At 42.2% G+C, this 15678-nt stretch overlaps 1 protein-coding gene across 4 annotated transcripts in view; it reads left to right on the forward strand.

The window, feature by feature from the left end:
- LOC129703610 (arf-GAP with coiled-coil, ANK repeat and PH domain-containing protein 2-like) overlaps nt 1-15678 on the forward strand; it is a 99096-nt gene that overhangs the window by 28329 nt on the left and 55089 nt on the right. For all 4 annotated transcript variants that reach the window (XR_008724593.1, XR_008724594.1, XM_055646210.1 and 1 more), the window contains exons 5-7: nt 7755-7813; nt 10762-10945; nt 15381-15425. Coding sequence is in view for 2 of the 4 variants with exons in the window: in XM_055646210.1 (XP_055502185.1) it covers nt 7755-7813; nt 10762-10945; nt 15381-15425 (288 nt within the window). In the remaining 2 variants the exon portion in view is untranslated. The remainder of the gene's footprint in view (nt 1-7754; nt 7814-10761; nt 10946-15380; nt 15426-15678) is intronic.

Here is a 15678-nt window from a genome sequence, read left to right on the forward strand (position 1 = left end):
TGTTTCATAACTCCTGCTACTCATAGAATCATACAACGTGAACACAGGCCCTTCAGCCCGACCTATCCATGGGCCAACATGCCCTATCCAGGCTATTCCCACCTTCCTGCGTTTGGCTCGTATCCCTCTAAACTATCCCATCCATGTACTTTTCATAAACTTCAGGTAGCCTTTGCTTTCTCTCCATCCCCTTCCCAGTTCTCCCACTAGCCTTACTGTCTCCTACAACATTCTATCTTTGTCCAGCCCCCTCCCCTGACATCAGTCTGAAGAATGGTCTCTACCCGAAACGTCACCCATTCCTTCTCTCCAGATATGGTGCCTCACCCGCTGAGTTACTCCAGCTTTTTGTGCCTACCTTCCATTTAAGCCAGCATCTGCAATTCTTTCTTACATACTTTCCATAAATGTTTCTTATGGTGCCAGCTACTGATGTCTATAAATTACATTTGTGTTTTGTCTCCTCCACTTCGACCCGTTGCCACATTTTATCACTGTTATTGAGGTCAGGGAAATTATCCCAGAGTCATGAATGGGAATATTAATTTTGTGAATTGTTGCAATGACTTAACCCGATAGGTAAAAAATGTTATGAAACAGTTAAGTGGATGCAATGTTCTTGAAGTCTTCCTGGAATGTTCCAAAGTATTTTTGTTTCCTGCCTTTAAGAAATTACAGTTAAAATTCTAAACCGAAGATAGACACAAAGTTTAAAGCTTTTGTTTAGTTTTTAGTTTAGAGATACAGCACAGAAACAGGCCCTGTGGCCCACCGAGCCCGCGCCGACCAGCGATCCCTGCACACTAACACTAACCTGCACATACTAGGGACAATTTACATTTACACCAAGCCAATTGACCTACTAACCTGTAAGTCTTTGGAGTGTGGGAGGAAACCGAAGATCTCATGGAGAACACCCACGCGGTCACTGGGAGAAGGTACAAACTGCATGTAAACAGCACCTGTTGTCGGGTTCGAACCCGGGTCTCCGGCATTGCAAGCGCTGTAAGGCAGCAACTCTACCGCTGCATCACTGTGCTGCCATATTTACTTTGAGTGTTGTTCCACTGCTGTTTAATTAATCGAAGCGAAGAAAACTGAGAGCGTGACAGCTGCAGAGGCGGTTTGCAGATGATTTCTGGATTTTGCCAGAAATGGGAAAAGATTGACATGACAAGTTAATTTTCACACCCGCAGTTTGAAAGGATGTCGTGAAAGGACCCATGTCCTCTGCAGAGATCAGTAACGAGAAGATGTATGTTTTGGGTATTTGGTGGAAGGATTAGGATGGAGAGAGATAGTCCCCAAAGAGTAGTGGACTTGGAGTGTACTGTAATGAATGACTGGGGCAGAAATTATCAAACGTATCAACATGAGCAAGTGAGAATTGGAAAGTAGGTTATTCTTAATGGCTCTGGTGACCATTCTGAAAGTGGACTACATCTTCTCTGCTTGTCTCTGTGATCCCCAATTATCCAGAACTCCCGATTTTTGCCCAAATACTTGCACTTGTTTATAAAGATCACTTGTGATTGGAGGCGATATAGTGTGGAGGGGTTGAGGATGGCCCGTTAAAAGGTCTTTCATTAACAGTCTGTTGAAATGAACTCTTAATTATGTTACTGTTTAGATGTGGGGCATGGGGGTAAAATTTGCATCCAAAGTCATCATGTACTACAATAATAACCAAGTTCATGAGTTACTTTCAAAGGCTGGACGATACCATCAACTCCCTTTGTCTCTCGTTTGCCCTAAACCACTAGTTGTTTGAGACCACGTTATGAAAATTACATGTCAGTGTTCCAGAGATACGGCCGTCTCGGTTACACAAACTGATTACATATAAATACATAGCAATTTTCCAATTAAAATTAATGAAAATAAAATGGGAAAAAAGCCAATTATTATTATATCTTTAAAGAGCATTAACTAGAAATTAACAAATACCACATAAAGCATTCTTATGTGTAATGTGATTTTAATTCTTTCTTAATTTGATGATTTTTTAATCTGGATCAAACTTTCATCTTGGCTATTCTAGTAATGTTTAAGTATGTATGCACAAAAGTATTGAGAAAACGGAATGGCAATTTGACTCGAACAGTGCAGCATGGAGACAAAAACACATCACCTGGTTCTGAACTTTTATCACTAGGCGTGTCATATTGAATCTTCCTTGGCCCCAAAAACATCCTGTCTCTTCCATATGTCATACTGTGAGCAGCGCTGTCAATGTGAGTGTAGCACCACAGCATGTACACCCACCATGTGCTGGTTAAGGTGCTTTCATGAATTGGAGACGTAGCTCATCGCCAATTGCTTGCTCTGTTGTAACCTATCAATGTGTGTACATGAGACCTGGGGACAAGTTCTCATTCAGCTTCCCAGTGATGCCTTAACTCAAATTTGGGACAATATTTCATTCAGTGGATTGTGTTCAGCTGTGCATGCCCAAACATTGCATCTTGTGTCAGTCAGTTATTTTGTAGACTTAGTGAGGTCTTACACTTAGTAAGCAAGATGTACAACATCAGGACTATCGTGAACGGTCGTTTCCTGAACCTCGGGTTCCCCTGCAGAATGCCCAGCAACTGAAGCTGCAGGCTGAAACGCTCCATCCCTGCATTGCTCTGCGGCATTCATTCATTCATCTCATTGCATTGTCCGCAACCTTGCATGCTGCTCTACTGCTGCATGGCTGTGAGCGATGAACCTTCAAGAGCTAGCTGCTCATGGTCCTTAGAGTTAACGTCAACCACCATCGTAGTACAAAAGTACTTACTTTTGTTACTCTTCTAATCCTTGAATGCTTGCCAATCAAAGCTTTCACTTGCATTAATGCATTAACCAGCTGGGTACGAGTGGTTTAGGATTGCTTTAGCCTTGACGTTGCTGGGAAAGTGGTGGTTGCCATCTCTATATTTATGGATAGCCAGCCTATGGTGCTCAGCTCTCTCCCCACAAACCCATGGCATGTCAGGTGATTCCCAGGATCCCGTGAATCGGTTTTCCATTCATGCCTCATCTGCTAATGTAAAGCATGCATGAAGATGCCGGTTTAGTAGCAGATGCTGCTATTGTGAAGCAGCAGCTTAGAGTGAAGATAGTCCACTAATGTTTCTTTCCACAGTAGATTATTAAGAAGAAGAGGATCTTTCTTTCTCAATGTTGCTAAAGAACATTTATCTACAGATCTTAACCACAGTTGATTCAACAACAAGCCTGATTATTTATATTTTAAATTTATGACGTGGTGTTTGGCTCAAAAATGTTATGAAAGAGTTCAAAGGGATTCACATGACAGCTGCAGTGCACTGCAGAGCACAGTCTGAAATAGACACGCTTGATTTATTGTGGGAATTAATTCTGTTCTTTAGTCCAATGATGAATGTTGGGTGGAGATTGCAGATGCTGGAACCTGGAGCCAGAAACTACTGGAGGAAATGAGTGGGTCAGGGAGCATGTGTGGGAGCAGAGAGTCATGCATTGTGGAAGCAGATTGTGGAAGCAGAGGGTCGTCCGTGGGGATTGTACGGAGCAGAGGGTTGTGTGTGGGGATTGTAGGGAGCAGAGGGTCGTGTGTGGGGATTGTAGGGAGCAGAGGGTCGTGTGTGGGGATTGTCAGGAATGCAAGCTATGTATTTTAGTTATTCTACATGCATAAAAAAGCCTGTGTCAAATTATAAACAGGATTACAAACAATGCTCGACAGTTCAGGTGGCATCTTTGGAATGAAAAGATTTATTCTTTTCATTCCCATTATTAGAACTGGGCAACAAAGAAAACAGATTAGTAGGACAAAAGGTTTATGTCAGATGCGTTGAGACCAGAGGACATAATGTGGCAATTTGACTTAGATGGTACTTTAGACCTGTGGTATTTGTTGCAAGTAGCTAGTCTGTGGGACATGTCCAACAGGACACAAAACATCAATGGGAAGAAAACAATGATGGCCAGGGCTGGCCAATTGTGATGCAAAAGAAGGGTGAGTTACTGAAACTTGGACAATGTAGTATTGACGTCAGAGGCTGCAGGGTGTGTGGACAGAAGGGGATGTTGTTCCATAAGCTCGCGTTGGGCTCGATGTGACAGTGCAGAGGGGCACAGACAGGGTCGTGTGGGATGGGCAGGCAGTCGGTGAACTGAATGCAGATGGTCCACAAAGTGATCGCTCAGCCTACGTTTGATCTCCCCGAGGTTGAGGAGGTCCATGTCCTGGTGCACTGCCTCCATCTGAAATGCCAACCGTTCCTTGGCCTCCGCAGCTGCTGTTTAATGGACTAGGCTCCTGCAACAGTTTGTGTTTTGCAAGCTCACAGTGTGAACACTGAAAACCCAATATTAATTTGCAATTGCAATGGATCACTGCTTCCTTTGGGAAGATTGATTGGATTTCATGACAGTAGGGAGGGTAGAGGTGAAAAGCTCTGGGGTCCCAGCACCGAGCCTTACGACAGTGACTAGTGGGTTGCCACGAGACTCGGGACCCCAGTTATTTACAATATATATTAACGATTGAGACGAGGGATCTCCCAAGTTTGCAGATGACACAAAGCTGGGTGGCAGTGTGAGTTACGAGGAGGATGCTATGAGGCTGCAGGGTGACTTGGACAGGTTGGGTGAGTGGGCGGATGCAAGGCAGGTGCAGTATAATGTGGATAAATGTGAAGTTATCCACTTTGGTGGCAAGAACAAGAAGGCAGATTATTATCTGAATGGTTTCAGATTAGAAAAGGAGGTGCAACGAGACCTGGGTGTACACCTGGGTGTGCTTGTACATCAGTCAATGAAAGTAAGCATGCAGGTACAGCAGACAGTGAAGAAAGCCAATGGCATGTTAGCCTTCATTGCAAGAGGATTTGAGTTTAGGAGCCAGGGGGGTCCTACTGCAGACGTGCAGGGCCCTGGTGAGACCACACCTGGAATATTGTGTGCAATTTTGGTCTAATTTGGGGAAATACATTATTGCTATTGAGGGAGTGCAGCGTAGGTTCACCAGGTTAATTCCTGGCACGGCGGGACTGACATATGATGAAAGAATGGGTCAACTGGGCTTGTATTCACTGGAATTTAGAAGGATGAGAGGGGATCTTATAGAAGCATCTAAAATTCTTAAAGGTTTGGACAGAATAGATGCAGGAAAAATGTTCCTCATGTTGTGGAAGTGCAGATCCAGGGGTCACAGTTTAAGAATAAGGGGTAGGCCATTTAGGACTGAGAAGAAGAAAAAAGTTTTCATCCAGAGAGTTGTGAATCTGTGGAATTCTCTGCCACAGTAGGCAGTGGAGGCCAATTCATTGGATGTTTTCAAGAATTAGTTAGATTTAGCTCTTGGGGCTAAAGGAATCAAGGGATATGGGGAGAAAGCAGGAACGGGGTACTGATTTTAGATGATCAGCCATGATTATATTAAATGGCAGTGCTGGCTCAAAGGGTCGAATGGCCTAATCCTGCACCTATTTTCCTATGGTTCTAAGTTTCTAAGACAGATGTAGGTTGGGAAAGTCGTCTCAGTTCTCCCACCGGCCAAAACCTGGGGATATTTATCTCAGTCAGTTAACCTGGCAGCTCGTGAGTCCTTGGGATATGAGAAGTAGAAGGGGAAGCCCACAAAATGACAGGACATTGACTAGGTATTGAACCAGGGTCATTGGAGCTCTGAGATCTCTACCCTGCTGGCAGCACTGCTATGCCACATCAGGGGGTAAGGCGAGGGTTGGGTTTGGATCGCGATGGAGGTTCAGCATCTTTGTAATGAATAGCAGGACCGGTTGAAAGAACCCATTTGGAATATTGTGTTCAGTTTTGGTCATCCTGTTATAGGAAAGATGTTGTTAAGCTGGAACTGGTGCAGAGAAGATTTACGAGGATGTTGCCGGGTCTCGAGGGCCTGAGCTCCAGGGAGAGGTTTGGACTCTACTCCTTGGGGAATGCTGGTACAATGGCAATGTTTATGGAGTATTGCAGTTGTTCCACTTACTTTAGTTCATTAAATGTTTTATGAAAATTTAAGGATGTGGATGGGGCTGGTTTGGAGGGATATGGGACAAAAGCAGGCAGGGATTAGTGTAGCTGGGACATGTTGGCCAGTGTGGGCAAGTTGGGCCAAAGGGCCTGTTTCCACGCTGTATCACTCTCTGACTGTGTGCACCATGTTCTACCACCGTGCCTCGCATTCCCATCTCATCTTTCCTGGAGTTGACGAATGTACAAAGACTTTCTTGGAATATGTGGCCTTATTTAGCAGCATCTCCATTTACTGAGTCCTATCACTGGCCAATATTTACGATTCTGTTTGGAGATTCTTATGTGCATTTTTCTTTTATTTCTACATCTGATTCTTTCTGCACTGAATGAGAACTGATTTCAGCATTTAATTGTGATTTATAAAATAATAACTGGGGCTAATGACCTGTTTCCATGTTTGACAGTGCTGTCAAATGTGTTTTCTTTGTCCTGTTTGACTGCTGTTGCATAATTACATTTATAAGATCACTTCAGTGCCAAAGAAGATCAAATCCAATTTCTTCATTTTAGCTCCTTTTACATTGAGGGTCTTTTATATTAGTTCCTGCATTAGTGCTGCTTTCTGCACTAGTAAAAGTCAAATATCAATATATTTTGCCCCTTGGTCTGTTCTCTTCTTCTCTTGGTGCATTTGTGATTCTGTCCTTGCCTCTCTGTGCCCCTCCCGTCTACATCTCAGGACAAAAGCTAGTCAGCAACATCCATTAGAAGCCTGTAGAATTTGAAAAATAACATGGTGTTATTACATTGTTGGACAAACTAAACCATGTTGTCGACAAAAATATCCTAACAATTCATAAATTAAAATGAAGTGAGTGATAACTTGTTTTATATTAATTTATTACCAAATATTATTGCAATACAACAAAATAGTTGTCATAATTATGGACAGAAGTGAATTCTTTGGCCTCCTTCTGTCATGTGTGACCATGGGTGTCTCCAGGGTGCTATTCCCCACATGGAGGACACCTGTGCGTAACTTTGTTTAACGTGGGGAGACCGGTGCACAGCCACCCCACGGTCCTTGACAGATCTGGTTCAGGATCCAGTGGCATGGAGTCCAAAACGACCGGAGACCCATTTCTGCTGCAGCCTTCATCCGCCTTCCCAGCCGTTGTGACGCTCCACTAAGGTCAGCCATCATCCTCGGCCTGTTCCACTGTTGAGGTCTTGGTTGGATCGCTCTTTGTCAGAGTCCTCCCCCTCGACCTCACCGCCATGGGTGGCCCAACCAGGAGCATAGCTCCAGACGGCATCGCACTCAGGATCTCAGGTCCACACAAGCTTCTTCACTACGAGAAGGTGACAATCCACAGAGAAGTGAATGACATAGGTGATAAATGAATATCCAGCCGATGATTCTTGAATTGTACACCTTAGAAATTAATACAATCAATACAATACAATAATACAATACAATTTTATTGTCATTTGAACCTCAAAAGAAGTTCAAACGAAATGATGGATTTTCCATTTTAACAAAGGTTGCCAGACTTGGAGATGGAACAATGAATTGTAAGTGTGGAAGTAGAGAACACGGGGTAAATGCAGGTGGTGTATGAGAGTGGAACTTGTAGTTCCTCTTCACGCCAGTCTTATATTTGCAACAGTTGTTGGAAGAGAAATTGCAAACCTTGATACAAATGTACGAGAAGTGTGCTTCCATTGAAATAGTTAAGCTAGAGTGACCATTTAATTATCGTAAAAATGTTTTTTTTCTCTTTCAGATTCTGTTTGACCAAGTCCAAAGATCCATCAAGTTGCAACTTCAGTCATTTGTGAAAGAGTAGGCACCTTTTTTTATTATTACATTCCTATCATCATTCAGCAAAGTCAAATGGTTAAATACACAGCAGAGTAAATGAGAAACAGACGATCCAAACATCTCTTCACAGCTGTGTGTTACGTTCAACATGATGTATCAGCATGGAGTGCAGAAATTCAGTGGACTTTCCCTCCCATAATCGCTGACTTGGGAATGTGTACACGTTGATTCTTTGGTTACATTCCTTTTCTTGCGCACACGGTGCATGAAATGCAAATTAATTTCAAAGCTGTTCAATCATTGTCATAAGATAGAGGAGCAGAATTAGTCCATTCAGCCCATTGAGCCTGCTGTGCCATTCGATCATGGCTGATCTATTATCCACAACCGCATTCTCCTGCCTTCTCCCCGTAACCCTTGACATCCTTACTAATCAATCTCCACTTTTATGATATCCGATTATTTCATAAAACTGCATTTCATTGCACAAATATTAAACGTCATGTTCATTGAACATGGTGCGGTTTACCTTCTCACCACTTCTGGTGGAACAGGTTTAACAGGTTTAAATAAATCAGTTGGACACAGCTTCCTCTTGTTAGTAGACAAAAATGCTGGAGAAACTCAGCGGGTGAGGCAGCATCTATGGAGCAAAGAAAATAGGCGACGTTTCGGGTCGAGCCCCTTCTTTTCCTCTTGTTAGTAATCATTAATGTAATTGGTGATAGCTCTGCTTCCTGTGGGTAAACCCTTCATCTCGCTGGCTTCATTTTCAACAGGTTTCTACAGTCAGACACATTTGGGGGAAAAAATGAAGAGAAATGTCATGAAGTTGTCTGAGGATCGTATGTGGGATCAATGTGATGGTGGAGAAACATATTTCATCCTCTCAGTCAATGTCAGAGACCTTGTGTAAACAACTCAAACCATTGCTAATGAGTCACTATGCCATGAGAAGAAACTTGGGAAGGAAATTAGAATTACTTCTCTCAGTAACTTTCAGATGATCTAATGAAGTTTATAATTTGTGGACTGTAGGATCATCTTGTCAATTGTGTTCTCATCCATGAGAGTAATTCTGAGTATTCCCCAGTTAGACACAGAGTGCTGGAGTAACTCAGTGGGTCATGCAGCATCCCTGGAGAAAATGGATAGTGATGTTTTGGGTTGGGATCCTTCTTCAGACTAAGTGTAATGGGGTTGGGGGGACGACTGGAAACAAGGAAAAAACGAGGACATAGAAACATAGACATAGAAACATAGAAAATAGGTGCAGGAGTAGGCCATTTGGCCCTTCGAGCCTGCGCCGCCATTCAATATGATCATGGCTGATCATCCAACTCAGTATCCTGTACCTGCCTTCTCTCCATACCCCCTGATTCCTTTAGCCACAAGGGCCACATCTAACTCCCTCTTAAATATAGCCAATGAACTGACCTCAACTACCTTCTGTGGCAGAGAATTCCAGAGATTCACCACTCTCTGTGTGTGAAAAATGTTTTCCTCATCTTGGTCCTAAAAGATTTCCCCCTTATCCTTAAACTGTGACCCCTTGTTCTGGACTTCCCCAACATCGAGAACAATCTTCCTGCATCTGGCCTGTCCAACCCCTTAAGAATTTTGTAAGTTTCTATAAGATCCACCCTCAATCTTCTAAATTCTAGCGCGTACAAACCGAGTCTATCCAGTCTTTCTTCATATGAAAGTCCTGACATCCCAGGAATCAGTCTGGTGAACCTTCTCTGTACTGCCTCTATGGCAAGAATGTCTTTTCTCAGATTAGGAGACCAAAACTGTACGCAATACTCCAGGTGTGGTCTCATCAGTGTACAAGTCAGGGTGGTCACAGATGACCTTATTCAGAGAGGTTCCCTGATAGGCCAATTGTTGGCTAGAGACAGGTATGAGCCCAAGGGGAATAAATAGTTGTGAACTGTGGAACTGGTTCACAGACTTTTAGTGGAAAATAGGAGATGAAGAGTGATGGAGGTAGTTGAAGCAGGTACTGTAACAGCATTTAAAAGACATTTGGACATGTACATGGATAGGAAAGGTTAAGAGGGATATGGGCCAAATGTGGGCAAATCAGATTGGCTCAGATGGGGCACCTTGGTCGGCATGGACCAGTTGGGCCGAAGGGCCTGTTTACGTATTCTATAATTCTCTATTCGTCTCTTGAAAGATAAATGAGCCAGAACTAGAGCTCATTTAGTGTTTCTAATTTATGGGTTTCACAATCATATTTCCCCATCATCCTTTCAAAATATTGCATTGTTCCAAAGAGATATTTAAGTTCTATCATAAAATTCATTTCTTTCGTGGTAGAAGTTCTTGTATTTTCAAGCTTCTAAACAAAACAAAAAGGGTGAAAAATCGTAGTTCTTGTATGTTGTATAGTGGTATGTTGTATAGTGTGTCTTCTTTGATGTACTAGTATGGTGAACTGCTGAGAATCCACCAGCGCTTGGATTGTATTAAAAGATGTTTCCCCTCTGCTGCCTTGTTTCATTGTTTATTCTTTATTCCTTGTTTTCCTGCCCTGTCGGTAAACTTTTATCTCTCCATTCTGGTGATTTTCTTTCCAGAAGTAATTCCTTTTCAACTTTCAAGTGGTTGGTGAAGAATTATCTCAATGCACTTTTTGCATTTGCATTTGCGTGCGTCCCCAATACATGTGAAGTCGCTGTTAATCACAGTAGGAATTTATGAAGAAACTACATCTGAAAGGATGCAATTCTAATTTTAATTATTCATAGTTTGAATATATTCCAGTTGCAATGCAGAAGATTTTATAATCACTGCATCAGATGACTACATAGTTGACTACTTTTAATACAACTTTGCTGATTCATTTCCCACGTAAAGATGGAGATAACAGCTCTCAGTACCTCGTTGGTTTTGAAGCATCTAGATGACCTGAAGCTATTGAAGATGCTATATAAATGCACGCTCTTTCCGATTATTTCCAGTGATCTCAGAAAATTTAAAGAAGCGAAGAAACAGTTTGACAAGGTCAGTGAAGAGAAGGAGAATGCACTGGTGAAAAATGCTCAGATTCAAAGAAATAAGCAGCATGAGGTGGAGGAGGCGACCAACATTCTGACAGCCACACGGAAATGCTTCCGGCACATCGCGCTGGACTATGTGCTGCAGGTACGGCTTCAGTCCCAATGTAACTCACTGAAATAACTGATGGTAGAACTGGGCCAGGGGCCTGTTCCTGTGCTGTACTGTTCTAACTGTTCAGCCCTAATTATTTTCTCGTTTTAATAAGATTGCAACAAAGAAAATAGTATGGAAAATACATGACAATTTTTTTTGTGTTTGGTTTATATTCTTTAAACCAAACGTGAAAAATATTGTGCCTGGCTGTTGTCAATTTAAACTTATATGCAGTCACATTGAGACTGTGGAGGGAGACCTTGAGATTCCATGGGCATTGGGACTGGTGATGGATGAGAGGAGATGTGTACAAGCCAGAATGGTTGCAACTCAACAAAGCTGGAGCTGTACATGGTTTACTCTTGGAGTGAGGTAGGAGTGGTTTACACTGGACTCGGTAGAGGATGGAGAAGAAAGGTAAGGAATAGCACAGAACCACATGCGATCAGACTTATCAAAAACAATAACATAGAAGATAGACGATTATGGGGTTTAGAAGGAAAGAAAGCTTTTTGAATAATATTTCACATTGTGCTCCCAGTGAAAAGTATTATTTCAAAATAAATTAATCTTGGAACAACAGGAGGTATTTAAAAAGTATAGGCTGGATATATGTGGTAAACATTCCCACCGAGAGAACGGGGAGGGCTGCCAAATATACAGCCCCAGACTCCACCGATCACAGAGGGTGGGATATGGCAAGTTTAATACAGCTGAAAGCCTGGCAGAGGATAGAAACTGAAGGAAGGAAAATAAATAGAAAATTAGGGAAGCCTAGAGATTACAAAAACAAATATTGGCAAGTAAAATGAAAGAAAACCCAATGATATTTTGACAGTACGTAAAGAACAGGTAGGTATCAAACAACCCAATAGGTATTGTTGGGAGCAGAACGGTAACCTGTGGTCAGAGGTCAAGTAGGTGGGCAAGATAATTCATGTTTTGTGATGGTCTTTTAAAAAAACACATGTTTTAAAGCATTAAATACACGTTACTTTAAGTCCCTTTAAGTAGAACAAGGACAACATTTGCTTAAAATGTTTATTGAAAGAACTCTGCAAACATCAACTTCCAATATAACTTGTAGGTGATAAGTCTGACAGTGGTTCATTGTCGAAGATGCTGTCTGTGTGGAGTTTGCAGGCTGTCCGTGAACATACTTGTTTTTCCTCCCACATCCCAAACGTGCTGGTTGGTGGATAAGCTGGCTGCTGTAAATCGCCACCGTGCAGCTTGGAGGTCGGAGAGTGGGAGAAGGTTTGATGAACAAGCGAGAGTGAATATGTTGCAGGGAAACAGATTGATGGGGATGCTTTCACATCTGACATAGGCTTACCGTGCTGAATGGCCTCCTCTTGTAGGGAAGATACACGAAATGAGGAAATAGATACAGAGACAACGAAATGCATGACAATAGGAGAGACTTGGATGCATTAGTCGGGGTTTTTAATGAAAAAGGAAGTCTACAGTTCACTACAGTCAAATTAAAAACACATGTTTGGTGTTTCTCCAATTGGCAGATCAGTGGAAACCGTGTGAGCACATGGTCCCAGTATCTTCTGCAGCATTATCGGTGGGTGTTTAAGACGAATAGTATCCCAAAGTGTTCATTGTCATAAAGGTGAATAATTGTAAATGATCAACATTGTTCTTGTTCTAGTCTGTGAAATATACTAGAACAAGAACAATGTTGAACACTGTGAAATATACTTCCCATGTCACAGCTTGTGGAAAGCACAGTCTTGGGTTTATCCCCAGATATTCTGAAGTTGTCACTGAACAGTAACAGTAACTGAGTGTGGCTGTAACAGGGTTGCAGTCTGCTGAAGTAGGCCACACATTTGGTGCAAATGGGAATCTGGACCAGAGCCTGCATTCAATTTTTGTTTTGACACACAATGAATTTTTCGTATCGAGTCCACACACAAGATTAGAAGTTGTTCAGCCAGAGCTGAACACACTTCTCGGCATCTGCATACAATGGTGTCTGTCTTGTCGCTTCTTGTGTGTTGTGGTGGAAAGATTGGTGGAAACAGGGCCGCGACGTGAATGCTCTTTCCTTGACCCCACACAATGAATTAATCTGCTTTCTTATTCACGGAAAACATAAGCTGTCGGCAAAGTTGCACCCCAGTTTTCACTACCCCCTGCACATTGGGACTAGTACCTCTGCATCTATTTGACTGTCGTGCTCATGGCCCGGAGCTCCAACTGACCCAGCAACCTCTCTCTCTCTGCCTCCTCCTGCTCCCTCAAGTGGCTTTGTCATTTCGAGTGGTCCTCCCGTTCACCTATCCTGTGTCTCCCACTCCTTTCATACAGTTATATCTCGGGCTGAAAGCAAGAGCAAGCTTTCGATCATATAATGCCTGCTACCAATCTGCGGAAATGGCTTGTCGTGTTATAAATAAGTAATGTCAGTGCAGTTTAAAAACAGGAGAGGAACTAATTGACCACACGAATGGGGGAGGAAACAGGAAATGATAGCAGCTGGACAGTGTTTGTGTTCAGGCATGACAGAAGTAGTCAGAAGCAAGTTAGAGATAAGGAGGAACATGGTGGTGAATGAGGACTGTTGCCAACAGCTCCCGCTGTGGTTGCTCGGTGTCTTGGTCATGATGGTACAGACCCGCGTGGTTGCAGGGGGTCTTGGTCATGATGGTACAGACACCTGTTTGGGTTGTGGTAGCAACAACTGAAGGAACAAAGGAAGGATTGATTAAAATTGATTTGGGTCAGGACCTTTCTCAGGCTGGGGGCAATGTAAGCACCCTGATTACTCAACCCAATGGTCTGAGATTGGGATGAATTGTGCAATTCCTCAAACTACTATTTGACTTTTAATATTTTGTTGTTCTCTACCAATTCTTCCTGGTTTGTGAGTCATAGATGTACCGCTAATGTTGGCCTCTTGTTGAAAAAAGCAACAAAAAAAAACCCACCAGGCCGGTAAGCCGCACATCAGCAGTAGGGAAATCCTTGGAGAACTCTGAGGAATTTAGTCAGGGATGATCACGTCTCAAGGTTCTGAGTTTTTTTAAGGAGATAACTCAGAAAATTGAAAGCTGAACAGTGGACATGGTTTACATGGACTTTGAGACTTTTCCAAGATCCTACATGGTTGGTTGATTCAGAAGGTTAAAGCATCTTGAATGGATCTGAGGCAAACTGGATCTAAAGTTGGCTTGGTTGAGAATATTGATTAGAAGTAGATATTTTCAGTTTTTTCATGTAATGTTCTGGTGTGCATGGAAGAATGGCCGTTGAATTTGGAGTTGTAATTGGTGTGTTTGTTGATGAAGAGGAACTTCTCGTTAAGATGCAGTGCTTTCTTTATGATGGTTCGTGCCGTACGTTTGGAAAGTTATATACTAGATTTACATATTTTTAATATTATAAAAAGATCTCAAGTTTATTAAAGAAAATACATCAGTCAAATTAGACAGTCAGGCCCTTCAACAACTTAAGCAGTCTATAAGACGACAATCCGCCAGAGGCACCAACAGCAGGGACTGATAAGTGGACTGACCCTCTTTGTTCACAGAAAAAGCAGTGGTAAGACAAAAGTACCAGTTCTGTTTTCAGCAGAATATTCTGTTTTCAGCAGAATATAATTTCCTTTTGCTGCCCACACCTTTTAGGTTTACACAATAAGGTTAGCTGAGCTTGTGCGGGTTAAACAGCTTCCATTTGCCAGGTTCTGCTGCTCGTTCAGGGGTTTACCTGCATTATCCAGCCGCACACTCCATTATACTTCAGCCCTGTGAAAGTGAGAAGCCCAAAGCTAAAGCTGTCGACTCAATACGTGTTTGTTTATGTCAGAAAAACCAAATGTGTGAGCACCGGACTGAAGTGTGTTTGTGCAGCTTCACTTTCCTCGGTTTGAACTGTTGAATTGTTAGTACTACAAGGCGCATTTGGTGGCCATAGCTGGGAAGCTGAACAAGTGAGAAGACATAAGCAGGCAATCCAAGTTGCATTTACATCACCATCATACGTATGTTCAATGCCTCGGAGTAAAACTATCATGACCATATCTTGCAGGATATGAATTAGCTGTGGGACAGAAAATTATTTCATAAAAGGCCAATTATGCATTAATTTAAAGTTGACGTTTACTTGAAACAGTGCCAGGCAAAAACAAATCTGAAATTCTTTCAAGGGATGGATCATATAACAAATGTAAGGAAACCTGCGATGGTTTTCAATGTGTGTAAAATTAGCTGTGAATTACTTTGGGTCAGTGTACACTCCAGATGGGCAAGAATGCTTCGTTTTGTATTTGTATTTTGGTAATAGATGTCTACGGAAACCATTTCAAGCAACTTTACACTATTTGTTCATGAAATGCTGTATGCTGACACCTATCGCCTATTTCCTCTGGTAATGTGTAAACTTTTTGTTCATTTTGATGATTCAATTTTAGATTAATGTCCTTCAGTCAAAGAGGCGATCGGAGATTTTAAAATCGGTAAGCAGTTTTCCTCTTACTTGTGGTTTAGCAAACATGTAAAGTCTGTTTACAATGTTTCATTATATGTTGTGGTTAAAGCAATGAATATTTAATATGCAAGGCATTGTTGCTGTCATAAAACCATGTTCAGAACAATTTGTCTGAGCAGTTATGACATTTACTAAGCCATGATCATGTTACATCAACACACAAAGTGCTGGAGGAACTCAGCAGGTCAGGCAGCATCTGTGGAAGGAATGGCCAGATGACA

This window comes from Leucoraja erinacea, chromosome 14, assembly GCF_028641065.1.
Source record: "Leucoraja erinacea ecotype New England chromosome 14, Leri_hhj_1, whole genome shotgun sequence".
In the NCBI taxonomy this organism is placed as follows: Eukaryota; Metazoa; Chordata; class Chondrichthyes; order Rajiformes; family Rajidae; genus Leucoraja; species Leucoraja erinaceus.